The 14,481-nt window shown below is 43.3% G+C and overlaps 1 protein-coding gene across 6 annotated transcripts in view; it reads left to right on the top strand.

Moving 5' to 3' along the window:
• The window catches only part of smoc1 (SPARC related modular calcium binding 1), a 239,103-nt gene that overhangs the window by 185,823 nt on the left and 38,799 nt on the right, over positions 1–14,481 (top strand). For all 6 annotated transcript variants that reach the window (XM_073040224.1, XM_073040225.1, XM_073040229.1 and 3 more), the window contains one exon: positions 10,081–10,325. In XM_073040224.1, the coding sequence (XP_072896325.1) occupies positions 10,081–10,325 (245 nt within the window). The remainder of the gene's footprint in view (positions 1–10,080; positions 10,326–14,481) is intronic.

Here is a 14,481-nt window from a genome sequence, read left to right on the forward strand (position 1 = left end):
CAAAAACCTAAAATTCCCCACAGAGTTCCTTGTACATTCTAATCCCCTCTCAATCACTTCAAGTAGAAAACTTGCCAGATAAAGCAGAGGGGAATATCTGCAATTTATAACAATTACTGAAGGCATGTTTTGCATCGTTCAGTGAATCAAAAGTAAAAGTTTAAACAGCAGCTTTACCGTTCCATTTTCTGCCAACAAATTGTAAATTTTAAGCATTTCCAGGCATCAAGAAATGTAAAATATTGGCAGTTGTTCCTCGTTTAAGTAGTCTACATTCCATTAGTGCATGCAGCCACATTTTATCTGGCAGAATACTAGATTCTGCGATATATTTATTGCACATGTTTCTTATACCTTTTAGTAAATTTTTCAGCAAACATCCCACACCCATCAACCTAGAAAACCTGAAGAGCTTCAAACAAGGAGCCTAGTCTTAGCTCTCGACTCAGGCAACAATTAATCACTCAAACAGTCTGCTGCTAAAAGATGAATGAAATATCCAGCATGTGAATAAAATGTCAGCTTGAATTTTTTTCCCCAAACCCGCATAACTAATTAGTATCTGATAGTGCAGATGGTATTTTCGTGTGAAATGGAATACTGTAGAATTCATAATTTAAAAAGTAGTCAAGATATGGATACACTTGGAAATCAAGGCATGCATATATTAAAATCGGTGTTAATTTTAACTCAGTGACCCCTTTATTTGGTACCCAATAAAGTGGCCACTGACTGTATATTCGTGGTCTTCTGCTGCTGTAGCCCATCCACTTCAAGGTTCGACATGTTGTGCATTCAGAGATGCTCTTCTGCACACCACTGTTATAACGTGGTTATTTGAGTTATTGTCGCCTTCCTGTCAGCTTGAAGCATTCTAGCCATTCTCCTCTGACCTCTCTCATTAACAAGAAATTTTCACACACAGAATTACCACTCACTGGATGTGTTTTTTGTGCCATACTTTAAACTCTAGAGACCGTTGATCACAAAAATCCCTAGAGATCAGTAGCTTCTGAGATGCTCAAATCACCCCGTGTGGCACCAACAGTCATTCCACGATCGAAGTCACTTAGATCACATTTCTTCCCCATTCTCATGTTTGGTCTGTACAACAACCGAGCATCTTGACCATGTCTGCATTCTTTTATGCATTGAGTTGCTGCCGTGTGATTGGCTGTTTAGATATTTGCATTAATGGGCAGGTGGACATACGTACCCAATAAGGTAGCCACTGAGTGGATGCTTTGCTTAGTAGAGGTAATGCTGCAGAACATGGCAGTATTAACTTATTGAAGGCCTTCATGAAGGTTTTTCAGAGGTGGTTTGTGACAAAAATTCAAATATGATATTATAACTTAAGAGTTTTTGATAGAGTAACACAGAATATTTGCTGATGGGTTAAACTAAAACTAGCAGCCAACATCTCAAAATAGTCACCACTTTCATGTGAAATTTGTTTAGATTTTTAAAAAGTGAGTTAGGATGGAAAGAGCGGCAGATGTGAAAGCTGAACCCTTTGCAGGAAAGAAGGTATCTGTTCAGAAAGGGAATATGTTGGAAACCCTCAGCAGGGCCTGGCGACGTTGGTGGAAGGAGAAATAGTTAACGTTCTGGTCCAGGACCCTGAATCTGACCTGCATCTGTTCAGTCCTGCTCTCGTCCAGCTATCCATTGGGTTGACTTTGATCAGCCTCCCAGCAGTGTATAACTGCTCAATTCTCTGATATTGCTGCAGGTTTTGGGAGGTCAGTGTCAGTGGGTAATTGAAAAGTCTAAGGAGAAATATGGCACAGAATATCAAGGCAGGTCAAGCGCATTTCTTGTCTGAAGTTTGCAACTGGAAGTGTCTTTTAGGACTAGCTTTGGAAGTAAAAAGGAACAATTAATTTATCACTTCAAGACGTTTCTCATTTCTTTATGTTGAATTTTTATACAGAAGTAGTGCATTATTCTGAGCATGTCTTGAGTGTATGTACAGTAGATTAGATGCACACCTTTAGTAACAAGCAGTTTGGATGGTATTGCCATAAAATTATACATCCTGATGTTGAGATGACCCAAAAAGCATGTCAGCTCTGAAGTGTATAACTGCCCCAGAACTGTGGCACTTCATAGTATACACAAACTTAGCAATTATTGACCACTGTTTATTTTCTTCACTTTTTATTAGTTCCTTTTGCTGGCAGGGTCATCATGCTATGCAGCAGTTGCTAATAAGAAAAGAGTCACAAGATGATGTATGCAGTAATATTTAAAGGCGCACATATTTTACTATTTTTGCATAGGTATGTAATGATTTTCATTGCACATTCAAACCTCATGGGGCAATTTAGCTCAGGATTCAACCAAACCCACTGAAGCTTAAGGTACATGTCCCTATTGCAGGAGGCTGTTGGAAGCATAAATGAATTAATGCCAGATTGTAACAGAATTAATGGAACTGCAGATCTCTCCTTGCTACCAGATAGCATTATCTTTTCTGTAGTGCCTCACAGGACTGAGTGAATGGACTTAGACTTTGCGCCAGGAGAGAATCTAATGACGTTCATGGATGGTCGAACTTGCCCCTGCAGTGATCATCGGTAATAGCCACCTATCAGCTCATTAGCCAAGGTGGACATGTCTTTCCCTACCTGTGTGAGCTCTGGTGACCTTGCTGGAGATGTGGCTGCAAACATAAACTATGTCTGGAGGAAGGTTTCAGTGACGTGAAATTTCAACAACACCAATATGTTTTTAGTCAGGGATTTGTGCCAGGCACAAGAAACTGTAGATGCAGGGATCTGGAGCAGGAACTCAGCAGCCTAAGCAGGAGGTGCAGGAGTTTTTGGGGAAAGCAACTGATGACATTTCAGCTCACGGCCCTGAATCAAAACTCAATTTTCATGCCATTGGATCACAGACTATCCAAGGAGAAGCAATGCAGGCCAGGCAGCATCGATGAGGAAAGAGTAAACGGTCAACATTCCGGGCCGAGACCCTTCATCAGAACTGGAAAAAAGATGAGAAGTTAGAGCAAGGAGGTGGGCGGGGGAGGGAGGATGAAGCACAAGGTGGTAGGTGATAGGTGAAACTGGGAGAGGGGTGAAGTAAAGAGCTGGGAAACTGATAGGTGAAAGAGATAAAGGGCTGGAGAAAGGGGAATCTGATCGGAGAGGGTAGAAGACCATAAAAGAAAGGAAAGGGGGAGGAGCACCAGAGGGAGGTGATAAGCAGCTAAGGAGATGAGATGAGAGAGGGGATGGGAAGGTGGGGGGGGGGGTGCAGTTGATAATTATCAGAAGTTCAAGAAATTGATGTTCATGCCATCAGGTTGGAGGCTACCCAGACGGAATATAAGGTGTTTCTCCTTCGTTGTGAGTATGGCCTCATTGCGGCAGTAGAGGAGGCCATGGACTGACATGTCGGAAAGGGAATGGGAAGTAGAATTGAAGTGGTGGCTATAGCATCTATGGAAAAGAGTAAGCAGTCAACATTTCAGGCTGAGACCTCCAGCACTTCGTGTGTGTGTTGTTTGGATTTCCAGCATCTGCAGACTTTTTCTTGTTTGGAGGAGATTGATAGGCATCTAATTAGTCAGGGTATCAAGGGATATGGGGAAAAAGCTGGAAATTGGAACTAGATGGGAGAATAGTTTAGCTCACGGTGGAGTGGTAGAGCAGACTTGATGGGCCGAATGGCCTGCTTCTGCTCCTTTGTCTTGTGATCGTGTGTCGGGAGATCCTGCTTTTTCTGGCGGATGGAGCGTAGATGCTCAGCAAAGCCGTCTCCCAATCTATTGTCAGGTCTCACCGATTAAACAGATGGCCACACCAGGAGCACCGGATACAGTAGATGACCCCAACAGGCTCACAGGTGAAGTGTTGCCTCACTTGGAAGGACTGTTTGGGGTTTCGAATGTTAGGGAGGAAGTGTAGATGCAGGTATGGCACTTGTTCCACTTGTAAAGATAAGTACCCGGAGGGAGATCAGTGGGGAGGGTTGAATGGTCAAGGGATCCTTGAAGAAAGTGGAAAGTAGAGGGAGGGAAAGATGTGGTTGGTTGGGGAATTCCTGTTTGGGATGGTGGAAGTTATAGAGAATTATGTGCTGGACGCGGAGGTTGGTGGGCGGTAGGTGAAGACAAGAGGAAGCCTAACCCAGGTGGTGTGGCAGGAGGATGAGTGAGGGCAGATATGTGCAAAATGGAAGAGATGCAGGTGAGGGCAGCATTGATGATGGAGGAAGGAAAGTCCCTTTCCTTGAAGAAGGAGGACATTTCATTAGTTCTGGAATGAAATGCCTCATCCTGAGAGCAGATGTGGTGAAGACAGAGGAACTGTGAGAAGGGGAGGACAAGTGACACGGTGGGAAGAGGTGTAGCCCAGGTAGCTGTGAGAATCAGTGGGTTTGCAAAAAATATCAGTGAATAAATTGTCTCCAGAGATAGGGACTGAGAGATCGAGAAAGGGGAGGGAGATGTCGGATGATGTTGATGAGTTAATGACAAGCTCAGCGTGAGAACAGGATGCAGTCCCAATGCAGTTGTCGCTGCAGTGTAGGAAAAGTGGGGCAGTGTTATCAGAGTAGGCTTGGAACATGGACTGTTCCAAGGAGAATATGAGACTGTGTCCCTTCAGTTTGCATTGTGTCCCATCCCGGCAGTGGAGAAGGCAGCTGACTGACATGTTGGTGTGGGAATGGGGAGCGGCATGCAACCGGGAGCTTGAGACGGCCATAGGGGAGAGCGAAGGTACTCTGAATATTGGTCGTCTAGTCTGTGCTTGGTCTCACCGATGCAGAGGAGGCCCGAAAAAGAGAGCCAACTTCAGTAGACAAGGTTGGAGGAGATGTATGTGAATCTTTGGCTCACCTGGAAGGGCTGTCTAGTTCTTTGGATAGTAAGAGAGGAGTGTAGTGCAGGTGCTACATCTTTTGCCGTTGTTGGAGAAGTTAAGGGGATGTGGAGCGATGAGCGGACCAGGGCGTTCAAAGCCCGGAGTTCAAAGCCCAAAGTTCAAACTCAATTTATTATCAAATTTCGTATATATCACCATATACTACCAACTTGAGGTTCATTTTATTGCAGGCATACTGTAAAATACAATAAAATCAATGGAAAGCCACACACAAGCAAAGACTGACAAGCAACCAATGTGCAAAAGACAAATTGTGCAAATACAAAAAAAAGTGTAATATTAAATAAATAAGTAAATAAACCATACTGAGAATGAGTTGCAGAGTCCCTGAAAGTGAGTCCAGAGGTTGTGTTCAGTGATCATTTCAATGACAAAGTGCCACGTATGAGGCTGCAAAACAAGATAAGAGCCCATGGTATTACAGGAAAGGTACGAGCATGGATAGAAGATTGGCTGACTGGCAGGAGGCAAAGAGCAGGAATAAAGGTAGCCTTTTCCAGTTGGCCGCCAGTGACTAGAGTTGTGCTGCAGGTGTCTGTTTTGGAGTTGTTTCTATTCATGTTATATGTCAATGATTTGGATGATAGAATTGATGGCTTTGTGGCCAAGTTTGCGGACAATATGAAGGTAGGAGGAGGGGCAGGTAGTGGAAGATGTTCGCAGAAGTAACAAACTTGGAGAATGGGCGAGGAAGGGCACTGTCCTTAAAATTTGAAGGCTGAAGGTAGGGTTCATGGGGAGATTGGAGCTGTTGGGGGAAGTTTATACTAATTTTGGCAGGGGGATGGGAGCCAAAGTGAAGGGACTCAGGATAGGACAGATGGTAAAAAAGCAAAGACAGTGTGCAGGTAGACCGTCAGGAAACAGATGATGGGACAAAATTGCAGCCAGCAGTGTGAGTATCAGTGCATTAGGGATGCAGAATCAAAAAGGGCAGCAAATACAGCACTCAAATTGCTATATCTCAATGTGTAGAGTATAAGAAATAAGGTGGATGATCTTGTTGCACTTTTACAGATTGTCAGGTATGATGTGGTCATTACTGAATCATGGTTGAAGGATGGATGTAGTTGGGAGCTGAATGTCCAATACACCTTGTATTGGAGGAATAGGAAGGTAGGCAGAAGGGATGGCATGGCTCTGCTGGTAAACAATGGCATTAGATCATTAGAAATATGTTACATAAGGATTGGAAGATGTTGAATCCTTGTGAGTTGAGTTAAGAAACTGTAAGGGTAAAAGGACTATGATGGCAGTTATATACAGGCCTCCAAACAGTAGCTGGGAGGTGGACCACAGATTACATCAGGATATAGAAAAGGTGTGTCAAAAGGGAAATGTTATGATAGTCTTGGGAGATTTCAACATGCAGTTGATTTGGAAAATCAGGTTGGCAATGGATCTCAAGAGAGTGAATTTCTTGAATGCCTATGAGATGGCTTTTTAGAGCATCTTGTCATTGAGCCTATTAGGGGAGCAGCTATACTGTATTGGGTTTTATGTAATAAAGCAGAGGTGATTAGGGAGCATAAGGTAAAGGAACCTTTAGGAGACTGTGATTACAATATGATTGAGTTCAACTTGAAACTTGACTGGGAGAAAGTAAAAGCTGACGTAGCTGTATTTCAATGGAGTAAAGGAAATTAGCCCAAATTCAGTGGTTGAGTAGATGTTGGAGTCAATTGTTAATGTTGAGGTTATCGAGTACTTGGTGACATTGGACGAAGTCAGCATGGTTTCTGTAAGGGAAAATCTTGCCTGATGATCCTGTTGGAATTCTTTGAGGAGATTACAAGTAGGATAGATAAAGGGGATGCAGTGGATGTTGTATATTTGGATTTTCAGGAGGCCTTTGATAAAGTACCACACATGAGTGTGCTGACCAAGTTAAGAGCCCATGGTATCACAGGAAAGTTACTGGCTTGGTTAGAGCATTGGCTGATTGGAAGAAGGCAACGAGTGGGAATAAAAGGATTCTTTTCTGATTGGCTGACAGTGATTAGTGGTGTTCCACAGGGGTCAGTGTTGGGACCGTTTTTTAAATGCTGTATATCAATGCTTTGGAATAGATGGCTTTGTTGCAGATGTGTTATGGAAACAGGAAAGCTGAAAAAGGACAAATTAGGAGAGTGGGCAAGAAAGTGGCAAATGAAGTATAATGTTGGAAAATGTATGGTGCACTTTGGTAGTAGAAATAAATGTGCAGACTCTTTTCTAAATGGGGAGAAATACAAAAAATCTGAGATGCAAAGGGACTTGGGAGTCCTTTTGCAGAACATCCTAAAGATTAACTTGCACATTGAGCTGGTGATGTGGAGGGCAAGTGCCATGTTAGCGTTCATTTCAAGAGGTCTAGAATGCAAGAACAGGAATGTGATGCTGAGGCTTTATTAGACACTTGTGAGGCCTCACCTTGAGTATTGTGAACATTTTTGGGCTCCTTATGTAAGAAAAGATGTGCTGGCATTGGAGAGGATTCAGAGGAGGTTCACAAGAATGATTCCGAGAATGAAAGGATTATCATACAAGGAACGTTTGATGGCTCTGGGTCTGTACTTACTGGAATTAAAAGGATGCTGAGGGATCTCACTGAAACCTTTCGAATGTTGAAAGGGCTAGATAGAGGAGATGTGGAAAGGATGTTTCCCATTGTGGTGGATTCTAGGACAAGAGGGTACAGCCTCAGGATAGAGGGGCATTCATTTAAAACAGAGATGCAGAGAAATTTCTTTAGCCAGAGAGTAGTGTATTTGTGGAATTTGTTACCACAGGCAGCTATGGAGGCCAACTCATTGGGTGTATTTAAGGTCCAGATTGATAAGTTCTTGATTGGCCACGGCATCAAAGGTTATGGGAAGAAGGCCAGGGAGTGGGACTGAGTAGGGGGAATAATTGGATCAGCCATGATTGAATAGCAGAACTGACTTGATGGGTGAAATGGCCTAATTCTGCTCCTATATCTTATGGTCTTGAGGAGATGAGGGGAAGGAGATCTGAACACTGCTTAGAGAACTTCATGAGCCAAGGTCCAGTGATCATGAGTGAGATGGATTTGACGTGAATTGTAGTAGATATGATGAAATTATATTTCACTGGGGGGGGGGGGGGGTGCAGATAAAAATGAGTGGCTGGCCAGAAACAGTTGAATTCAACAATAGGGTAGATGAGGAGGTGAAGTATTTTTCAGTAGAGCCTTCTATGTTCCCGGTGTGACTTCATGCCAGTAACATGGAAATATGTGCTGTCTCTGGGCTCGCTGGTGTGACAGCACCCTGCTCTCGAGAAAGGTACAACCAACAAGGTTGGCAGATTGCCATGGAACTATGATGGAAAAGATAAATAAGCTCAAGGTTCATACAAGCTTGAGTTCTGCTTCCCTGAGGCACTCGTTTTGAGGAACTGCCAATTCACTCAAAGATAAGCAAATATTTGTTTATCTGGCATCAGATCAGCTAAAATCATGCTTTAGTTAATATGCATTTCTGAGTATGTACCTGTCTACAGAATCTGCAGCCCTTAGAATCTAATGATTCCCTTGAGTGATGATCGATACATCGGCCATATCATTGTGGACCATGAGCAGCACACAGAAAATGCTGGAGGACCTTAGCAGGTCAGACAGCCTCTCTAGAGGGAAATGAACAGTTGACATTTCAGGCCAAGACCCTCCACTAGGATTGGACTCAAACTGGAGCTGAGTCAACACTGAGTTTGTCCAGTGTTTTGTGTGTGTTGCTCCAGATGTCTAACATCTACAGTATCCCGTATCTCTATCATGGACCATCATCTTTGTCTGCTCCCCAAGCCCCTCAGAAATATGAAGTTGGATTTCCAGGATTATCTCCTTGTCTGATCTATGTGCATGCTCTCTTCCCAATATCAGGATTGCTGTCTTTCCACAATGATGTGAGATGGATAGGTCTGAAGTACGATGAGCTCACACAAATGTTGTGCTTATCACTCATCTGATATCTATTGTCCATCTCAGTTTAAGTAGGTTGAGTGCAAGGCCACATTTGCCTGCTTAAGTAGAAAGTGAAAGTTCAACAGCACTGCCCATGTGCTTAGGCTAGTGTTTATCCCTGAGCCAACACCAGCTAAAAACGATCAGTTCGACATTTAACTGACTGCTATTCATGAGATCTGAATGTGAACAAATGGGCTGTTTATTCTCCCTCCCATAAATAATTAGTGACTAAACCACTTTATTGGCAGTGAAATGCATTGGGTTACCTTATATCCTTGAATTCATTAGAGATTTGTGATTCCTCCTGCAGGAGGGGGTCCTTAGTCCATTCATTGACTTCTGAGTGCCTGAAGGCTTTAATATAAGCCAGGTCTTTTCACAAATCATAGTATCTAGTTAATGGAAAATAAACCACCTGGGTCTTCCTCTAGACAGTTATCCCTCAAAGTTCCCTTGCAAGTTGATAGGGTGGATTGAGTTCAACAGCCACAAGGTAAAGCTCTGTAAAGCTCTGGTTAGACCACACTTGGAGTATTCTGTTCAGTCCTGGTCCTCTCATAAAAGAAAGGATGTGGAAGTGTTAGAGAGCTGGTAGAGGAGATTTACCAGGATTGGAGAAAATGTCTTATGATGAAAGGTTGAGTGAGTTGGGGCTTTTCTCTTTGAAGTGAAGGAGAATGAAAGGGAATTCCCTTTCCTTCTCCCCCACTTGACAGAGATGTATAAAATTATAAGACTAATTCCAGACGACGTCCTGATAAGGTGGGTGGAGGAAGGTTTAGGGGAGATGTCAGAGGTAGGTGGTTTTGTACAGAGAGTGGTAATTGCCTGCGATACACTGCTGGGGTTGGTGTTTGAGGCTGATACATTATGGGCATTTAAGAGACTCTTGGATAAGCATGTGGATGAAAGAAGAAGAGGGGATTATGGGCTACGTGGGAGGGAAGGGTTAGATTGATCATGGTCATCACAATATCATGGGCCGAAGGACCTGTTCTGTTTTGTACTGCTCTATGTTGCATGCTCTAGGCAGCTTTATTTCTTAAGCATTAATTACCAATTGCATTCGGTACTGATGCACCATTAAATTTCTGCTGTTCTGTGTGTGTTACTGAAGGTGAAACCATATAAATCCAACCGTTTTCTCCAGCAACATCTATTCATTGTGCTGGACCGCACCCACGACTGACAGGGCCTTTGTGTTTGTCGATGCAGGTTCCCTGAGCCCGATCCCAGCCACACACTGGAGGAGCGGGTTGTGCACTGGTACTTTGGTCAGCTGGATAAGAACGGCAGCAACAATATCCACAAGAAGGAGATGAAGCCATTTAAGCGCTTCCTGAGGAAGAAGGCCAAGCCAAAGAAATGCGGAAGGAAATTCACCGATTACTGTGACTTGAATGAGGACAAAACCATTTCGCTGCATGAGTTGAAGGGATGCTTAGGAGTGAAGGAAGGAGGTGGGTAACTATGTAATGATCAATCATTACACCCGAAGCCAGTACAGTAACAGTGACCAACCACCAACTTGTGCACTTCAACATTAGCATGGTGTATAAAGCAATCCAGCCAGATATCATTTGAATGGGAATAGGCATTCCAACTAATAAAATCTCTTGTGCTTTTTTTGCTGGGTGTGGAGGATGTATCCAACCTGATCTTCAAGCCCTGCCTCCCTGCACTGCATTTTGCAAATCTTACGTTCTTATTTCTACGTTCTCACTTTCTAAATGCACCCATTCACTCATGGACCAAATAGCCTTGTTTACTGTTTATTCTCATGGTCACTCTGGTATAACTGCATCAGAGACATCCCTCCTTCCCTGCAGCTGAAGGGGCTTCTTTCGTCTCCTTCCCAGTTCTTGTGAAGGATCTGTGTCCTGAGAACTTAGCTCTGCTTCTCTTCCCAGAGGTGCTGAGTATGTCTAACATGTTCTGTTTTACAATAAGCATATCATTCCATCAGCCTAGTCAAAATTCTCAAAAGCAAACCAAAAAAACCCTACAGATGTTGGAAATCTAAAGTTAAAAGTAGAAGGGTACTCAACAGGAGAAAAATAAAGTTAATATTCTAGGTTTATGACCATTCTGATGATAGGTCACCAATCTGTAGCATTAATTGTGTTTCTCAACTGTTGCTGAATGTCCTTAATTCTGTAGATATCCTTACTCATTGCTTGCAATTTTTGTTCATTGACACCACAAACATCTCTGAAAATACTCACAATATTAGTTTTGTTGCCTCTTTTCATACTTGAGCAAATTTATCAATGCTTTCATTATCCATAAGTTACTCCTGGTGTAGGTGGGGAATAGAAGAACTGGAGTGGAGTTGATGGACATGGGAGAGAGAACATCTTGCAGTGCGGCTGTTCCAATGTTTAGATGTTTCAGACGAAATAGAGAAGAATGTAATAGAGGTGGAGTTGCACTACTGATCAGGGAGTATTTCCCATTTGCATTTAGAGAAAACATCCAGGAGGATTCATCCATGAAAGCAATATGGGTAGAAGTCGGGAATAAGAAAGGTGCAATTGCTATGCTAGGGTTTTGTTGTAGACCGTCCAATTGCTAGAGGGAGATATAGCAACAGATAACATAACAGGGTTGTTATAGAGGGAGAATTTAATGTCCCTGGTATTGACTGGACTAGACAACCAGTGGTTTAGTTGAGGCAGAATTTGTAGGATACGTTCAGGAGGACTTCTTGAAACAGCATATCGATTTTCCAACCAAGAAAGGAGCCATTCTAGACCTTGTATTTGGAAATGAGCCTGGCCAGGTGACTGGAGATTCAGTGGGGAAAAGTTTTGGCAACAATGCTCATAACTCTTAAGTTATGGATAAATATGAGACTGAACCTTGGCAGACAATGTTAAATTAGGAGGACTAATTATAACAGTTGGGCTGGCCGGTGGTATAGTGGCATTAGTATTGGACTTCGAGGTGGATGATCTAGAGTTGGAACCCAGCTGGGTCTGTGCAGAAGAAAGGCCTGGCAATCTACTTCCGTACCTTGCACTACACTATCCATAGGGTCACCGCGAGTTGATGGCGAGTCTACAGCACTCACCCACAACTATTACAACAGAATTAGACCGGAACTGAGGAGAGTAGATTCGAAACACCCATTATTTGGTAAATCCATATTTGACATGTGGGAGTCTTTTGAAAACCATCTGGTTAGAATTCGGGTTCAGCATTTTCCAGTAAAGATGAAAGATAGGAATAGCAAAATTCAGGGATCTTTAATGACAAGAAACATTGTAAATTTAGTCAGAAAGTGAAAGGAAACTGATGCAAGGCTTAGAATATCAAAATTCAGATGAGGTCCTTGAGGAATATAGAGGAAGCAGGAGTGCTAAAGGAGTACCCTTGGCAAGTAGGGTTAAGGAAAACGCTATGGCAGTTTGGATGGCTCGGAAATGGGTAGAACCAAGTGCAGAATTTATTACCAGAGCCAGAGGAAGTAGGCAAAATATAAATGAGTTTCAAGGAGATGGACATGGATGAGATTGAGAGATGGTGGGTTCTAGTGCTGTGTTCATATGTGAGGAAGTGTTGACGTTGATACGGGGGTGGTGTTAGATCTCTTGATGAATATTAAGATGGATGTCCCCAAGGGCTGAGGGGATCTATGCCGTGATACTGAGGGAGGCAAAGCTGGGGACTGGTGGGGCCTCGCCTGAATTTTTTGCTTCTGGTAACTTCCCGGAGGACTGGAGAATAGCCAATGTTGTTTCTTTATTTAAGAAGGGCAACAGAGACAAACTAGGAATTTATTCAAACTGCAAAGTAAAGTCTATTATCAGAGTACATACATGTCACCGCATTCTACCCTGAGATTCTTTTTCTGCGGGCATACTTAGCAAATCTATAGAACAGTAGCTGTAAACAGGATCAATGGACAACAAACTGTGCAAATACAGATATAAATAAATAGCAATATATAACGAGAGCTTGAAATAACAAGGTAAAAGAGTCCTTAAATGAGTGTAGTTATCCCCTTTTGTTCAAGAGCCTGATGGTTGAGGGGTAGTAACTGTTCTTGAACCCAGTGGTGCAAGTCCTGAGGCTCCTGTACCTTCTACCTGATGGCAGCAGCGAGAAAGGAGCACGGCCTGGGTGGTGAGGATCTTTGACGATGGATGCTGTTTTTCTACGGCAACGTTTCATGTAGATGTGCTCAATGGTTGGGAGGGTTTTATCCGTGATGTACTGGGCTGAAACCACTACCTTTTGCAGGATTTTCCGCTCAAAGCCTTTGGTGTTCCCGTATCAAGCTGTAATGCAGCCAGTCAGCACACTTTCCACCACGCAATGTAGAAGTTTGTAAAGTTTTTGATGTCATGCCGAATCTCCACAGACTCCTGAGGAAGTAGAGGCACTGGCATGCTTTATTCGCAATTGTATTTACTGTATATGGTGAGTCCAGGACAGGTCCTCTGAGGTAGTGACACCCAGGAATTTAAAGTTACTGACCCTCTCTACCTCTGATCCTCCAATGATTACTGGTATGGGGACCTCTGGTTTCCCTTCCTGAAGTTTACAATCAGCTCCTTGGTCTTATTGACATTCAGTGAGAGGTTGTTGCTATTACCATCACTCAGCCAACTTTTCAATTTCCCTCCTGTATGCTGAGTCATCACATCTTTTGATACAGCCCAGAACAGTGGTGTCATCAGTAAGCTTGTATGTGGCGTTGTAGCTGTACTGAGCCGCACAGTGTAAAGGGAGTAGAGCAGGGGGCTAAGTACACATCCCTGTCGTGCTCATGTGCTGATGGAAATTGTGGAGGAGATTTTTTTTGCCAATCCGAACTGACTGGGTCTGCAACTGAGGAAATCCAGGATCCAATTGCTCAAGGTGGTTTGGAGGCCCGGGTCTTGGAGTTTACTGATTAGATTTGAGGGGATGATGGTGTTGAATGCTGGGCTGTAGTCAATGAAGAACATGCTGATGTATGTATCTTCGCTGTCCTGATGTTCCAGGGTTGTGTGAAGAGCCAACAAAATAGCATTTGCTGTAGACCCGTTGCTTTGGCAGGTGAATTGGAGCGGATCCAAGTTGCCACTCAGACAGGTGATGATACGCTTCAACAGCAGCCTCTCAAAACACATCATCACTGTGAATGCAAGAGCCACTGGGTGATGTCATTGAGGCAGGTTACCATGCTCTTCTTCAGCACCAGTATGATTGAAACCCGCTTGAAGCAAGTGGGTACCACACACTGTCAGAGTAAGTAGTTGAAGATGCCCGTGAATACACAAGCCAGTTGGTCGGCACAGGTCTTCAGTACTTGGCCTGGTACTTCGTCCAGACCGGATGCTTTCCTTGCATTCACCCTCTTGAAGGTAGCCTGCAAGAGGGTGAATCCAAGGACAGAAGGATCATGGGTCAGTGAGGTTGACAGTGGGAATGGGGAAATTACTGGGGAAATTCTTATCAGCAGGATTTGCTTGCAATGGGAAAAGTATGGCCTTATTAGGAATAGTTAGCATAGCTTTGTGTAGGGGAGGTCCTGTTCCACAAGCTAGATTGAGTTTTGTGAGAAGATGATGAAGGTGACTGAGTGTAGGGCAGTGGACTTCCATAAAGAATTTGATCAGATCCTTC

This window comes from Hemitrygon akajei, chromosome 3, assembly GCF_048418815.1.
Source record: "Hemitrygon akajei chromosome 3, sHemAka1.3, whole genome shotgun sequence".
NCBI lineage: Eukaryota > Metazoa > Chordata > Chondrichthyes > Myliobatiformes > Dasyatidae > Hemitrygon > Hemitrygon akajei.